Genomic DNA, 14,650 nt, shown 5'->3' on the forward strand with positions numbered 1-14,650 from the left:
ACAGATCAGGGGGACAGAATAGAGAGTCCAGAAAAAAAGCCCAAGCATATTTGGCCCATTACTTTATAACAAAAGAGGCAAAAATATACAATGGGGAAATGACAGTCTCTTCTACAAATGGTGCTGGGAAAACTAGACAGCTACATACAAAAGAATGAAACTGGACCACTACCTTACACCATACACGGAAATTAACGCAAAATGGACCAAAGACTTGAATGAAAGACCTGAAATCATAGAACTCCTAAAGAAAACATGGGTGGTAAACTGTTTGACATCACTCTTGGAGATTTTTTTTTTAATGTAATTCCAAAGGCAGTGGCAACAAAAAGCAAAACTAAATAAATGGGACTACATAAAACTCAAAAGTTCCTACACAGAAAAGAAAACCATCAACAAAATAAAAGAGGCAATCTACCAAATGGGAGAAGAACTTGCAAATCATATCCAATAGGGGTTAACACCCAAAATATATTTTAAAAATTCATAAAGCTCAGTATCAACAAGAAACAATTAAAAAAAAATGGGCAGAGGATCGGAATAGACATTTTTTTCCAAAGAAGACATACAGATCGCCAACAAGCACATGAAAAGATGCTCGACATCACTAATCATCAGGGAAATGAAAATCAAAATCACAAAAAGATATCCTTTCACACCTGTGAGAATGGCTAGTATCAAAAAGATAAGAAATAACAGGTGTTGACTATGGGCAAAGGAGAGCCTTGTGCACTACTGGTGAGGTTATAAATTGGTGTAGCCACTACAGAAAACAGTCGGGAAAAGAGTAAAAAAATTAAAAATAGAACTCGCATATGATCCAGCAATTCAACTTTTGGGTATTTATCCAAAGAAAAACTAATTCGAAAAGATACATGTGCCCCTATGTTCACTGCAGCATTATTTACAATAGCCAAGATACGGAAATAACCAAAGTGCCCTATGAGGGATGAATGGAAAAAGAGTTACACACATGCACACACTGGAATAGTGCTCAGACATAATAAATAAATAAATAAATAAATAAATAAATAAATAAATAAATAAAATCTAGCCATTTGCAACTTGTATGAAACTTGAGGGCATTATGCTAAGTGGGAAAAAAGTCACACAGAGAAAGACAAGTACCGTATGATTTCCCTTGTATCTAAAATCTAAAAAACAAACAAAAGTCATAGATACAGAGAATACACTGGTGGTTGCCAGAAGGGAAAGGGATAGGGAGGGTGGGTGAAATGGGTGAAGGGAATCAGGAAGTACAAACTTCCAGTTATAAAATGAACTCATGTAGAGCAGGTGACTATAATCAATAATACTGTATTGCAAATTTGGAAGTTTGCTTGAAGAAAATAAATCTTAAAAGTTCTCAGCACAAGAAAAAAAATGGTGTTACTTTGCATGAAGAGAGATGTTAACTAAATAAAACTTAATGTGGTGATCGTTCTGCCATGTACACGAATGTCAAATCACTATGCTATACACCTTATCTCGATTATACTTTAATAAAATGAAAAAAAAATGAAGAGAAATAAGAACATGTTCTGATATGCTGAAAGACATAATTTGAGAGCCATAAACCTTCAATTTAGTAGATTCTAAAGCTTTTTTTTTACTTTAAACAGGTGAAACATAATCCTGTCTGAGAATCCTGAGTTGCAAGATGGAGAGCAGAACAAACAAAATGGTAATATGTGAGGAACTCTAAATGAATACTGACAATATAAAGCAAAATAAGAATGTCTTCAATGTTGTGGGGTGTTGTTGTTTTTTGGTTTTTGGTTTTTGGTTGTTTTTTTTGTTTTTTGTTTTTTCTGAGAGAGAATACAAGACACAATAGCACTTAAATTGGGAGGGAAGTATGCAGAATAAAAGTGTTCTAAGATTCCCCAGGATATTTTTCGGAAGACAATAAAGGTACAGATTAAGACAGGATTTTATAATAAAGGATTCATGTCGTAATTTCTAAGGTAGCCACTAAAAGAAAAGAATGAATTAACTTCAAAACTGTACATGGGGAAAACCAAAATGAAAAACGAAAACCCTAATCAATCCCAAAGAAGACATAACAGAAAAAGAAACTTACAAATATCAGGACAAGAAAACACAAAGTACGTTAGATTCAAAATTTTAAAAATCAGACATTATAATTAAGTGTATTGAGCAAACTCTAGTTAAAAGCAAAGACTGTCCAACTTGTACCTGAGAAAGCTCCAACTTAAAGTAATTCATGAAAGCTCTAAGTAATACAACAGGAATACAAAAAAGTTGACAATGAAAGGATAGGAAAAGATATACCATGCAAATGTTAACAGAAAAAATATTTACTTTTAAATAAAATGTATTAAAAAGTATAAATGTATTAACTCAAGCAAAATAACAAATTTATATTTAATAACAATTTTAAATATATACAACAAAAACTGAACCAAAGTGCAAGAAAAAAAAAAAACAGTCATAAAGGAAAACTTTTCACAATATTTCTCTTGGTAACGGAGAATAAACAAACAAAAACCAGTAAAAACAGATTTGAATATCTTTACAAACCTGACCTACAGACACAGACAGACAACTATACTCAATGACTGCAGAGTATGCCTTCTTTTTAGACACAGGATACTTAAAAAAACTGATTATATAGCTGGCCATAAAGTCTAAACAAATTTCAGAGGACTAGAATAATGCAAATTAAGTCTTCTCACCTCAAAGCCAGTAAGGTAGAAATCAGAAAAAAAGATAAATTAAAAATTCTTATTTGTAAATTCAAGAAAATTCTAAATAACCAATCACAAAATAATTCCAAGGTGATAAAACCAGGACCTAAGGAAATAGCCTTAAATGTTTACATGAGGAAAAGAAGAAGGTTGAACACTTATGAATATTCCTAACTAGAAAAAGAGGGGTGCCTGGGTCAGTCAGTTAAGCAACTGCCTTCGGCTCAGGTCATGGTCCCAGGGTCCTGGAATTAAGCCCCACATCGGGCTCCCTGCTCTCCCTCTCCCTCTGTCTGCCATGTGCTCTCTCTTTTCTCTCTCTGTCAAATAAATAAGAAAATCTTAAAAAAAAAAACTAGGAAAAGAATTTTTAATAAAAAATAAATGAAAAAATGAAATAAAAAATACACCATGAAGAAAATTAATAAGGCCAAAAGTTTTATATCTAAAAAGAATAATGAAATTGCCCAAACTCCAGCAATATTAAGAAAGGACAATAAATACCAATATCAGAACCAAAAAGAAAAAGAATTAACATAGAAACTGCACACATGTAATACTATAAGCAACTTTTTGAGTAATTTGAAAATTTAGGTGAAATGGACCAAGTCTTAGAAGAATATAAATCATTAAAACTAACTCAAGAAAAAATAGAAAGCCTGAACATTCCTGGAATCTTTAGAATAGTTACCAATATTCTTATCAAAAAGAAAGTGTCTAGGCCCAAGTAACCTAAACAGGTTAAGTTCCACTAAAGGACAAAGTAATTTCAGTTTTTCAAAAAATGGTCCACAGAGGAGTAAAGATTTCTCCCAACTCACTACCTGAGGCTAACATGATATTGTGGAAATCTGATGAGAAAGAATGAGTAAGTAAAATTACAGGCTGAAGTCGCTCATAGAAAGACATATTACAGTTATAAAATATGTACCAATGAAGTCCAACAGAGTATATGAAAAGGGTAATAAATCATGAACAAATTGGGTTTAATCTCTAAAATACCAGTTGGTTTAATAGTCAAAAATCCATCTCAAAAAAGTCAACAGCCAATGAAATTTGCTATGCTGAGATTCACAGGAAATAAATCACATAATTGTTATAATAAATAAAAAGCACCTGACAATGTTCAATGGTTAGTCATTTAAAAAGTCATTTTGCAAACTAAGAATAAATGGTAACTTCCATAATCTAGTAAAGGGCATAGATGAAAAAATTCTAGAGCAAATAAGACAAAGAAGAAATGCTAAAATAATGTTCTTTTGAGATCCAGAACTAAAAACAAAGATCTTCACAGTCACCACTGAAATTTGTAATGAAGGTTCCAGATGGTTGCACAGGAGAGGCAGGCAGAGTCTTTATTACATCATGGTGGGACAACTGGATACCCACATGGGAAAAATCACTATGAGCCCAACTTCACACCTTACAAACAAAAAACTAGAGTATCAAAATCAAAATGGAAAAGGGAATAACTTTTTGATCACAAGTTAAGAAACTATTTCATGAATACAGTTCAGAAATCACTAACCTAAAGGAAAATGGTGCTCAACTAGCAACTTCTGCATACAGAATAGGGAAGACCAGCACAAAGAATGAGAAGACAAGCTACAGAGCAAGAGAAGGGGGTTGTAACACACAGAACTACTCCAATTAGTACGGTATAATCCCATTTCTAAAGTTCAACAAGCATTTTAAACAAACATTTTGTTTTAATGTTTAAAACAAACATTTGTTTTAAATGTTTAAAACAAACATTTTGTTTTAACTTTTTTTTTTTTTTTTTTTAATGTCTACCCATAAGGAGGTTGAGGAGATTGTGAATGGGAAGAAATATACAGGTTACTTTCAGGATGCTTGATCTTTTTTTTTTTTAAGATTTTAATTTTAGGGGCGCCTGGGTGGCTCAGTGGGTTAAGTCGCTGCCTTCGGCTCAGGTCATGATCTCAGGGTCCTGGGATCGAGCCCCGCATCGGGTTCTCTGCTCAGCAGGGAGCCTGCTTCCTCCTCTCTCTCTGCCTGCCTCTCTGCCTGCTTGTGATCTCTCTCTGTCAAATAAATAAATAAAATCTTTAAAAAAAAAAAAAGATTTTAATTTTATTTTATTTTTGCAGTGTTCCAAGATCGTTTATGCACCATGATTTCTTGAACCAGATGGTGATCCCATAGCTATTGGCATTATAACCAGTTTTAAAACTGTCTTATAAAAGTTATGTGTATTTCTGTGTACATAATACATATTAAATGATGTTTGAAAAAAAATTACAATGAATTTATAAAACTAGAAATAACACAGGTACTATGCTCGAAAGGAATGATTCCATAAGATTAACAGAATGGAACTATCAGAGAAATAAAAAACAAAGTCAACTCTCTAGTTGATCAAAGTGGCTTCCTATGAGGTGTAGGTTAACAATTCTGATTCTGCTTCACATGTACACTGGAACTGATTATGTAAATGGATGGTAGATGGTGACAGCCAGGTTTCTCACTGTTAAGAATGGGAGTTTACAAAGAAGCGGGGGAAAGGATGTTAAATGATCCCCTCGTTAATGAATCAGAGTTGACGACATCAATAAGAATTTATGTTTAGCCAAGTATAGTTACAGCTGATTGCACACAAAATTGTTTATAACGTGTGTATTTATGTGGATTAGTGTACACGCATGTATTTCTTTGCTCTGTCAGATGAGAGCACCTAAAGTAACAACACTCTGGTAGCAATGGGCAAAATATCACCCAGATCCTGGGTCCTAATCCCATTCCCCAGGAAAAGGCACTAGGGCTCCCAGAGAAATGCCTGAGTCCAGGACTGGAGCACTATAAAATCAGCCTGGGACACCTTGCAGTGTCAAAAGCAAGGAACTGTTAAAACTAAACAAGCAAGCCCACACTGATGGGAGCCAACTGAAATGGCTCCCAACACCCAAAAATGTAACATTCTGAACAAAATAAATTTAGTATTGCATTATAACCCAAAATATCAATCAATATCCATGAGCCCACACTGATATGAATAAATGATTGAATAAATAAATGGGGGAAGAGAGACAAAATATTCCAAAACTATTATACAGATAGTTTAGCTTCTAAAGGAGGGGGAGCTTAACACACTACTCTAGTGGGGGCTGCACAGAAAGACTCCTGGCAAGCAGTACAGGACAGAAAGAATGGGAAAAGATGAATGGGAAATGAGAATGGGAAAAGAGAGAAACTTCACAATGGAGAAACGGGACAAATACTGCTTTGCCCTGTTGGCCAACATCGACAGTCATAGGTCAAGTTGACAGTATGTACCCTTACCCCTGATACAAGAACAATGGCACTTTACATCAGACAAATTCCAAGAGAGAGGAGTTCCACAACACACCTGGCTAGTACTTGTAGAAGGGTCAAGGTCACCAAAGACAAGGAAAGTCTGAGAAACCTTCAGATCCAAGAGAAGCCTAATGAAATTATACATACACACAATGTATTATATATAGAGATTAATATACAACATATATACAAAGGGAAAACAGAGAATATCTGAATAAAGTATAGACAGACTATAGTTAATAATAGTGTATCAATACTGATTCACTAACTGAAATGAATGTACCAAACTAAGGTAAGATGTTAATAATCAGCGAAAACAAGGTATAAGGTGTACTGGGACTTTTTACTATCTTCATAATCTTTCTGTTAATCTGAAATTGCTCTGAAACATAAGGTCCATTAAAATTATTTTTTTAAAAGCCAAGAAAGAAAGCCCAGAATGTATATGTAATATTGGTGTACAACAGAGGGGATATTATAATTTTATGTGGAAAGGACAAACTACTGAATTAAGTGATTTGGAGACCACTGGCTATTCACGTGGGAAATAAAATTAGAATACGACTTCACTCCACATATAAATCACAGTTGGACTAAAATTCCAAAGGTGTAAAAACTAACTATCTTCATTATCAGAAGAAAATCTTAGAGAACATCTTCATGACCTTGCAGTAGGTAGGAAAGCTTCGGGGGGGGGGGGGGGGGAGAAAAACCATTAACCATAGAGAAAAGATTGATTTGTCCACATAAAAGTTATCAACTTCAATAAAAGAAATGATACTATTTAAGAACAAAAGGACAAACGGTCGACCAGAAAAAATGATGTTCAACCTAAAATGCTCCATAAAATACAAAATACAAATAAAGACATTCTGTAAAAATGTTAAGAAAATGATAATCAATAGAAAAAAGAAAAGGATGTGAACTGACACATCAGAGGAACAAATGGCCATTAAACAAATGGAAGTATGTTCAGTATCAATAGTAATGCACACTTAACACTTAAGATACCATGTTTTACCCATTTTTCCCATGGGGAAAAAGTATAAAGGCTTGTGATATTGAAGCTCAGCAAGAACACAGGGGAAGGAATCCTTAAGGCACTGTCCACGGGACACTGAGTGCTTCAGCCACTCTGGGGGACAATTTGGCAACATCCATTCAAGGTTTACATCTTTTCTTCCAAAATGTAACAAAAGGAGCAAAGCCAAGTCTTTCGCCAACAGAAGTATGGTTCACTGAATTGTGATATTACGGAAAAGTATGCCTTGGTTTAAAAGAATGAGGTAGAAAATAAATAAAATCTTAAAAAGGGGGGGGGGGCGCCTGTGTGGCTCAGTGGGTTAAAGCCTCTGCCTTCGGCTCAGATCATGATCCCAGGATCCTGGGATAGAGCCCTGCATCGAGCCTCTGCTCGGCAGAGAGCCTGCTGCCCTCCCCACCCCCCACCTACTTATGATCTCTGTCGGACAAATAAATAAATAAAATCCTTAAAAAAGAAAAAAGAATGAGGTAGATATACAGAGGTATGTACAGATAGAAAGTTATAAAGATACACACGTGTGCACACTCGCACACACACACACACACACCCCATGGAAATACCGTTCTGAGACATTACTTAATATAGGAAAGAACATTATAGAACAACCCCAAGTATGACAGAATCTGATTAAAAAGTAAAGAACAAAACAACCTAAAACAGTATTATTTCTTGATATCAATATATAGCTGCTGAACATACAGAACGTTCTTGAAGGATATTCATAAAATGGAGAAAGAAAATGAGATTGGGGGCAGGGTAAGGGTGGGTAAAAAATTTCTTTCCTTTTTTATCTACACATCTTTGACAAGGAGAATGTTTTTATGGATTCCTTGTGTAATTAAACACTTTTTTCCTTAGTGAAGTAAGCAGAGAGGGTAGGGGAAGAGATGGCCTAAGTTTTACACCAAAAGTATTTGGAAGTAGTTTCCCACGTTGAGTACTGTGGGCACTGGAGCAGCTGTGAGCCACTCTCTCCTGCTGCATAAGCATCGGCTCTTTGGTTATGCTCTCCAACTCAGTGCCCTGGAGAGGACATTGCTAAGAAACACTGTCGTGGGTGAGAAAGACCCCTGACTGGTAAACTGTATCTGGTCTGCAAGGAACTACAAGGGAACAGTAATCGTCTCCTAAGTGCACCACGCACTACAGCTTCCCTGAATGCTGGAGCTTCTCTTGCAACAGGCACGTCTTCTCTGCTTGACTCTAACCCTGCTGGGACATATGGGTCAAAAAAGATCACAAAGCCAGGTGTGAGTCACATGGGTACTTGAGATTTGCACAATGTGAGCCAGCTACATAGGGAAAGTCCTTTTCCAATTCTGAGTAGCCTCTGCTATTTTCATGAGCGACCCTTCGACTGCCCCCATGAACTACAAATACTCCATTTTATGAACTACAAATACTCCATTTTAATCATTCCTTGAGATAGCTGTAAGCAACAATATTTTGCATTCAATTAAATTGAGGCATTTTTGGCAAACAGCAAGGCATAAAACTTATTCGCTACACAACAGCAGTAAATTTATGGTTCAAATAAATTTCATCTATAATTTCCCAAACCACTATGGAAAGTTAAATCATTCATTTTATATAGTAGAACACAATGTGGGACTATATAAAAACTAAAACGAAGCAAAAAAATTTTTTCCAAAGGACCTAGCTTCCAAGCCAATGTCTTGAGAAAAAAAATTTTTATGTATTTGAAAATCAAAATCACTTCCTAAGAAAAACTAATCCTCAGTGTAAATTACAGTGGAAAAAAATCATTACAGATGGATAAAGATGAGACAAAACTTGCCAAAAGGTAGGTATGGATATGCTTGAGAGAGCAAGGAAGGGTAACTCCAAATTTGTGGCTCAGCTTTGTTAAAATTATGGTGCCCGTAACTGCCCACACCAAAGACCACCATCGCGCTGCTTACAGAACGGCACTGGCTTAAACCAAATTCAGGACGGTCAATGCAACACACAGAACATTTAGTCACACACTATGCCACTTCTTTTGAGGGGGTCTTAAAAATGCAAGGCATAGGGGCACCTGCGTGGCTCAGTGGGTTAAAGCCTCTGTCTTCAGCTCGGGTCATGATCCCAGCGTCCTGGGATCAAGCCCCGCATCAGGCTCTCTGCTCAGCCAGGAGCCTGCTTCCTCATCTCTCTCTGCCTGCCTTTCTGCCTACTTGTGATCTCTGTCAAATAAATAAATAAAATCTTTAAAAAAAAAAAAAATGCAAGGCATACCTCCTCATCCCTGCTCACATTCTGTTCTAATAGTTCGGCGAAAGATCCACGAATTTTTTTTTTTTTAAGTGCTGATTTTCACACCTATAAATACAGAAAACAAACTGATGGTTGCCAGAGGGGAGGCGGCTGAGGATGGGCAAAATGGGGGAAGAGGCGTGGGAGACGCAGGCGTCTAGTGATGGGATGAATGAGTCCCGGGAGCTTAAAGGCACAGCATAAGGAATACAGTCAATGACACTGTAACAGTGTTGGGTCGCGACGAATGTCAGCTACACTTGTGGGCAGCACAGCATAACCTACAGAGAAGCTGAATCACTACTCTGTAAACCTGAAACTAATGCAACATTGTGTGTTGACCAAACTAAAAAAAAAAAAAAATTAATTAATTAATTAATTAAAATTTCTTTTAGATGAAAAATAAAAAGTGCTGATCCCAAAATAAAACTTCAAAGGGGGCACCAACCTCCCTCACATACCTCCCTAAAACAGGTCAGAAGGACAGGATTCTGCACACACATACATACATACATGAGTTTCTTCTCTTTCCTGGAACCCTTTATTCCAAGTACCACTAAATCTCACCACTGATGATGAGGTGAACTATGTTTGTTTGTTTTAACCGAAACCCTTAATGACATATGTCAACTTCGGTTTTTTGACCTGTGGGGAATAGGAAGAAAGAAAATGCCAGAATGGGTGCCCTGGGTGGCTCAGTGGGTTAGGCCTCTGCCTTCGGCTCAGGTCGTGATCTCAGGGTCCTGGGATCGAGGCCCGCATCGGGCTCTCTGCTCAGCGGGGAGCCTGCTTTCTCTTCTCTTTCTCTATGCCTTCCTCTCTGCACACTTGTGATCTCTCTCTGTTTCAAATAAATAAAAATAAAATCTTTAAAAAAAAATGCCAGAATGGTACACAGAGACTGTGTTTCATTTCTTTTTGTTTTGTTTTGTTTTAAAGATTTTATTCAATTATTTGAGAGAGACACAGTGAGAGAGGGAACATAAGCAGGGGGAGTGGGAGAGGGAGAAGCAGGCTTCCCTGAGCAGGGAGCCCAATTTGGGGCTCGATCCCAGAACCCAGGGATCATGACCTGAGCTGAAGGCAGACGCTTAACAGCTGAGCCACCCAGGCGCCCTTGTTTCATCTCTTAAAAAAGTGAGGGGTCTGAAGTATGGCAGAAAAGTTCATAACTGTTATCAAATCTGAGTGAAGGATAACAAGACTACCACGGTATTTGGCACGCTTTTTTGTATGCTTTAAAACACTCAATTTTTTTTTATTTTTTTTTTAAGATTTTATTTTTATTTATTTATTTGACAGAGAGATCACAAGTAGGCAGAGAGGCAGGCAGAGAGAGAGGAGATAGCAGGCTCCCCGCTGAGCAGAGAGCCCGATGCGGGGCTCGATCCCAGGACCCTGAGATCATGACCTGAGCCGAAGGCAGCGGCTTAACCCACTGAGCCACCCAGGCGCCCCTCAATTTTTTTTTAAAAAGCACTTTAAATGCATGGCCGTATTCCAAAAGGCAAGGCCGTAGGAGGGCATCATCACGAGCCACCAGGTCCTTTGACAACTCTTATCTTGGAAGGATGCATCTGAGTTGATTTTGTGCCCCTCGCGCAGGTTCCACAAAAGCAAGCCTGATCCATCTGCGCTCACTTAAAGCAACGCAGTGAACAAGAAAATTTCAGTAACAGTGGACGAAAACCCGCCCCTCATGGGTTCACATACCTGTGTCACTCCCAGATCCTGTTGACAAGGCTGGCATGATGCAAGCCGCAGGCCAGGACAGCGCACACCAGACACTCTCCACTTAGAAAGCCACGGAGAATTCTAGTCCAGAGGCCTGCAGCCACGCTGTCGACCAAGATTTATATATCAAGCAGGCCGTTTCTAAAAAAAAGAAGAAAAAGACTTTAAAAATAGCAATAGAGAAGGCGACTAAATTGCAAAGTTCTTATTACAACACGCTTCACCATTCTTCCAAATCTGTCTACACGCTAGGTGCACATAGGAAGAAGGGTGAGAGTTTTTTATTTGGATGTGAAATTTCTAGTTAAAACCACGAAAGCTCCTCTTGCATGTATCAAGGCTTCCAGAAAAATTTCTGCAGTTGGTTTGAGGGCTGCTGAATGCAGATTAAGAACATAAAGAAGGTTTTTGGGGGTTTTTTTAAGATTTTATTTATTTGTTTGACAGACCGAGATCACAAGTAGGCAGAGACGCAGGCAGAGAGAGAGAGAGAGGAGGAAGCAGGCTCCCTGCTGAGCAGAGAGCCTGATGCGGGGCTCGATCCCAGGACCCTGGGATCATGACCGGAGCCGAAGGCAGAGGCTTTAACCCACTGAGCCACCCAGGTGCCCCGTAAAGAAGGTTTTTCACGCCAGTGCTATTCTAAGATGCTCTCAATCTGTTACTGTGATTCCACGCTATATTTCTAATGCAGAACGGAGACTCTGTCGATGGTCCACGACTTATAAACACACTGTGGTTTGTTAACTAGCTCATCCTAATAGGCCACTGCCAAGTCCTCTAACTGAAACTGCCAATCACCTGGAGAAACTACTAGGATTGAAAATGTTGGGGAGTCGCAGAAGTGTTGGCGATCTAAACGAGGCCCCCCGACCCACGCTAATACACAAAAGTCAGTTCTTTCAGGAAAAAGCTAAGCTTGATGCACTTCGAAAAAATACCAATTTTTTTCAAAACTTTTAACTATGGGTTATCCCGCCATAAGCAGGAAGGCACTGTTGTCTCCTATCGGAAGAACAAGGACTCCAGAGTCTGGCCTAATCTTTCAAACTGCTAAGCCGTGATCTTGGACGATGTATTTGATCTTACTGCGCCTTCACTTCCATCTATATGAATGGAGATAACAACAATTTAGAATTGTTTGATAATTAAATAGGCCAAGACTCACAACACACCGTCTGGCATGTGACCAGCAAACAAGAAATGCTGGCTCTTGTGACTGGAGCTGTTTAATTCAGGCAATGAGATTATAAAATGAAAACATAAAAGAAAGTAGTGAGATTAAAATTTACGCTGGCCTGACACCTAGGAGAAGGCCATGTGGTTTAAATTTGGACCACTGCTGCCTAATAACGGAAAATACACTCCATTTACATTTTTTTCGAAATCAGAAGACCCGCGCAATGTGTTTAAGTCCATTTTTAATGCATTTTCCCCCAGTTCTCTATAAAGCAAATTCAGTAATTTAAAAGCATATTTTAACATATATTAACAAGAAAAACAGATATTATAAACACTCGAAAAACTGGCTCACTTCAACCCGTGAAGCCCTTAAATTGCTGATTCATATTACAGAATAAGGAATAACGGGCTTGCCAAATTTCACTTGAAAAAGTCTGAGCTGCAAAATTCTATTAAAACCTTCTAAATTAGCTTTTTAACTATCAAAGCAAATGTTAGTATGAAAAAATTCACCAAAGAGACTATCTTGAACCAAACTAATGCAGTGGCCTGCATTTTGTTTTATATTACAAGGGTTGATAAAGTATGCAGAGAAGACTGTTAACTGAAAATATGAGGGCAGTTATTTTAAAGACCAAATAAACACTAAATCACGAAGCTAAAAGTAAGTGAGAAAGACAAAGTTTCATTAATGCCCATCTCTGAGGCTGTTTTCCCCAATAATTTTAAGAGGCAACTCTGCTTTGCTTTCATAAATTATTCTAACTATCAGCATTAAAATTCAACTACATAAAAGTGTTCCTTAATTATGGTCTGTATGAAACAGACCATACATGATTTAAAGAAGGCACTCAGTAAGACTATTGTTTTGATGAGGGAAAAAAAGGAGGAAACAGTTGAAATTTGTAAAGCATACGCACACTCATTTCTACCATTAGGGCAATATGTGTACACATGTGGGTAGATAGTTATCTTGTGTGTGTGTGTGTGTGTGTGTGTGTGTGTGTGTGTGTGTGTGTGTGTGTTACGTAGATAATTTAAGCTCTTTAGGCCAAAAATCATAATTTAAATAGTATAGATTGTTTAACTATAGAAATATTTGCACGACAGTCTATGCCATAGATACTAACCCCTTCTTCACACCTTAAAGATCTTACAATGCTTCACTTTTATAAACCACAAACACCATATATAGTAAGTGATCTTCTATCATTCTATTACTACTAAGACAACCTTACATCCCCACGGCAAAACATTCTTCTGAGTTGATACTGGTGCTGTACACGTAAAGCCATTTATGAAAGGCCTCAGCATTTCTCACTTTGTATTTTATGACGAACACCCAAGGTTAATTCTTTCCAAAGTCGTATTACTTAAGAAATATATGCTACAAAGTAATTATCTCCTCAGAACATATCTATGTATACTAACAAAAAGCAAATGGTTTGATAAAATCCCAACCAATAAAAAATGCTTACTATTTTGTGCAACGAAGCAGAGTTGCTGGGTTTAACTCTCCAACTGAGCTAAATTTTTGTAGTGATCATGTTATTTTCTTTGGCTAAATTTATTGAAAATACTTTGGAATTTGTCAGAACCCAGCCGTAATTATTACTGACTGTTGTATGGAATCGATTTACTACAACACCAAAATACCAGCTGTTACAGTACGTCCTGAGAGGGATTACCGAATATTCTTAAATTGAAGTTCAATCCATCTTTCCATAAAAAAGAGAGAGACCCAAACGCCAGGAACCCAACAGCGATATCAAGTGCACCTGAAACATTTACAATACCCAGTAGAACTACTACAACCCTCCTTTAAAAAGGCTTATTTTTGAAATTTCATTATTCCAGTTGCACCTTGCTTCTATATATCACACAGTATCAGGTTCTTCTGGCATCGATCAGGTGGAAACAGTGAAATATGTGAAGGTCTACGAGCTTACAATGTTCAGTTTCTACTGGCCTTGGGTAACCCTTAGGGCTCCCGTGGCACTCATGACATCTAATGGTCAACCACGAAAGTGCAAGTGTTTGTCACAGAAAGTTTTGAGTTTTCAGTAAAGCAAAAAATGGTCTCATTGCACCCAGAGAAACAGCATATGCTGTTTCATATGCTGTTAAGAACTATTAAGTTCTTACACACAACTATTAAGAAATATACACTCCTCCTGTGTATATTAAAAAATATACACTCCTCTTCCTCTCAGTACTTCACTGTAACACCACTTCTGACACCAACTGCGGTGTTCCACACATCAGACAATTCTGCGGCACGAGCTGTGTCCTACAATTGAATTCAGTTCTGGCACTCACCACCTGCAGACGGCATCAGATCCCAAAGGTTAAGGGCACGACCCCACATGACTGCCCCCACCCCCATGTCCATCGCAAGTTCAGGCGG

The 14,650-nt window shown here is 37.7% G+C and overlaps 1 protein-coding gene across 1 annotated transcript in view; it reads right to left on the bottom strand.

Annotated features, from left to right (window-relative positions):
* MPP7 (MAGUK p55 scaffold protein 7) overlaps window positions 1-14,650 on the bottom strand; it is a 285,707-nt gene that overhangs the window by 200,596 nt on the left and 70,461 nt on the right. Inside the window, 1 exon segment of the mRNA XM_047743326.1 lies at window positions 11,041-11,202. Within this exon segment, the coding sequence (XP_047599282.1) occupies window positions 11,041-11,077 (37 nt within the window). The 5' untranslated portion in view covers window positions 11,078-11,202.

Source organism: Lutra lutra, chromosome 8, assembly GCF_902655055.1.
Source record: "Lutra lutra chromosome 8, mLutLut1.2, whole genome shotgun sequence".
Taxonomy (NCBI): domain Eukaryota; kingdom Metazoa; phylum Chordata; class Mammalia; order Carnivora; family Mustelidae; genus Lutra; species Lutra lutra.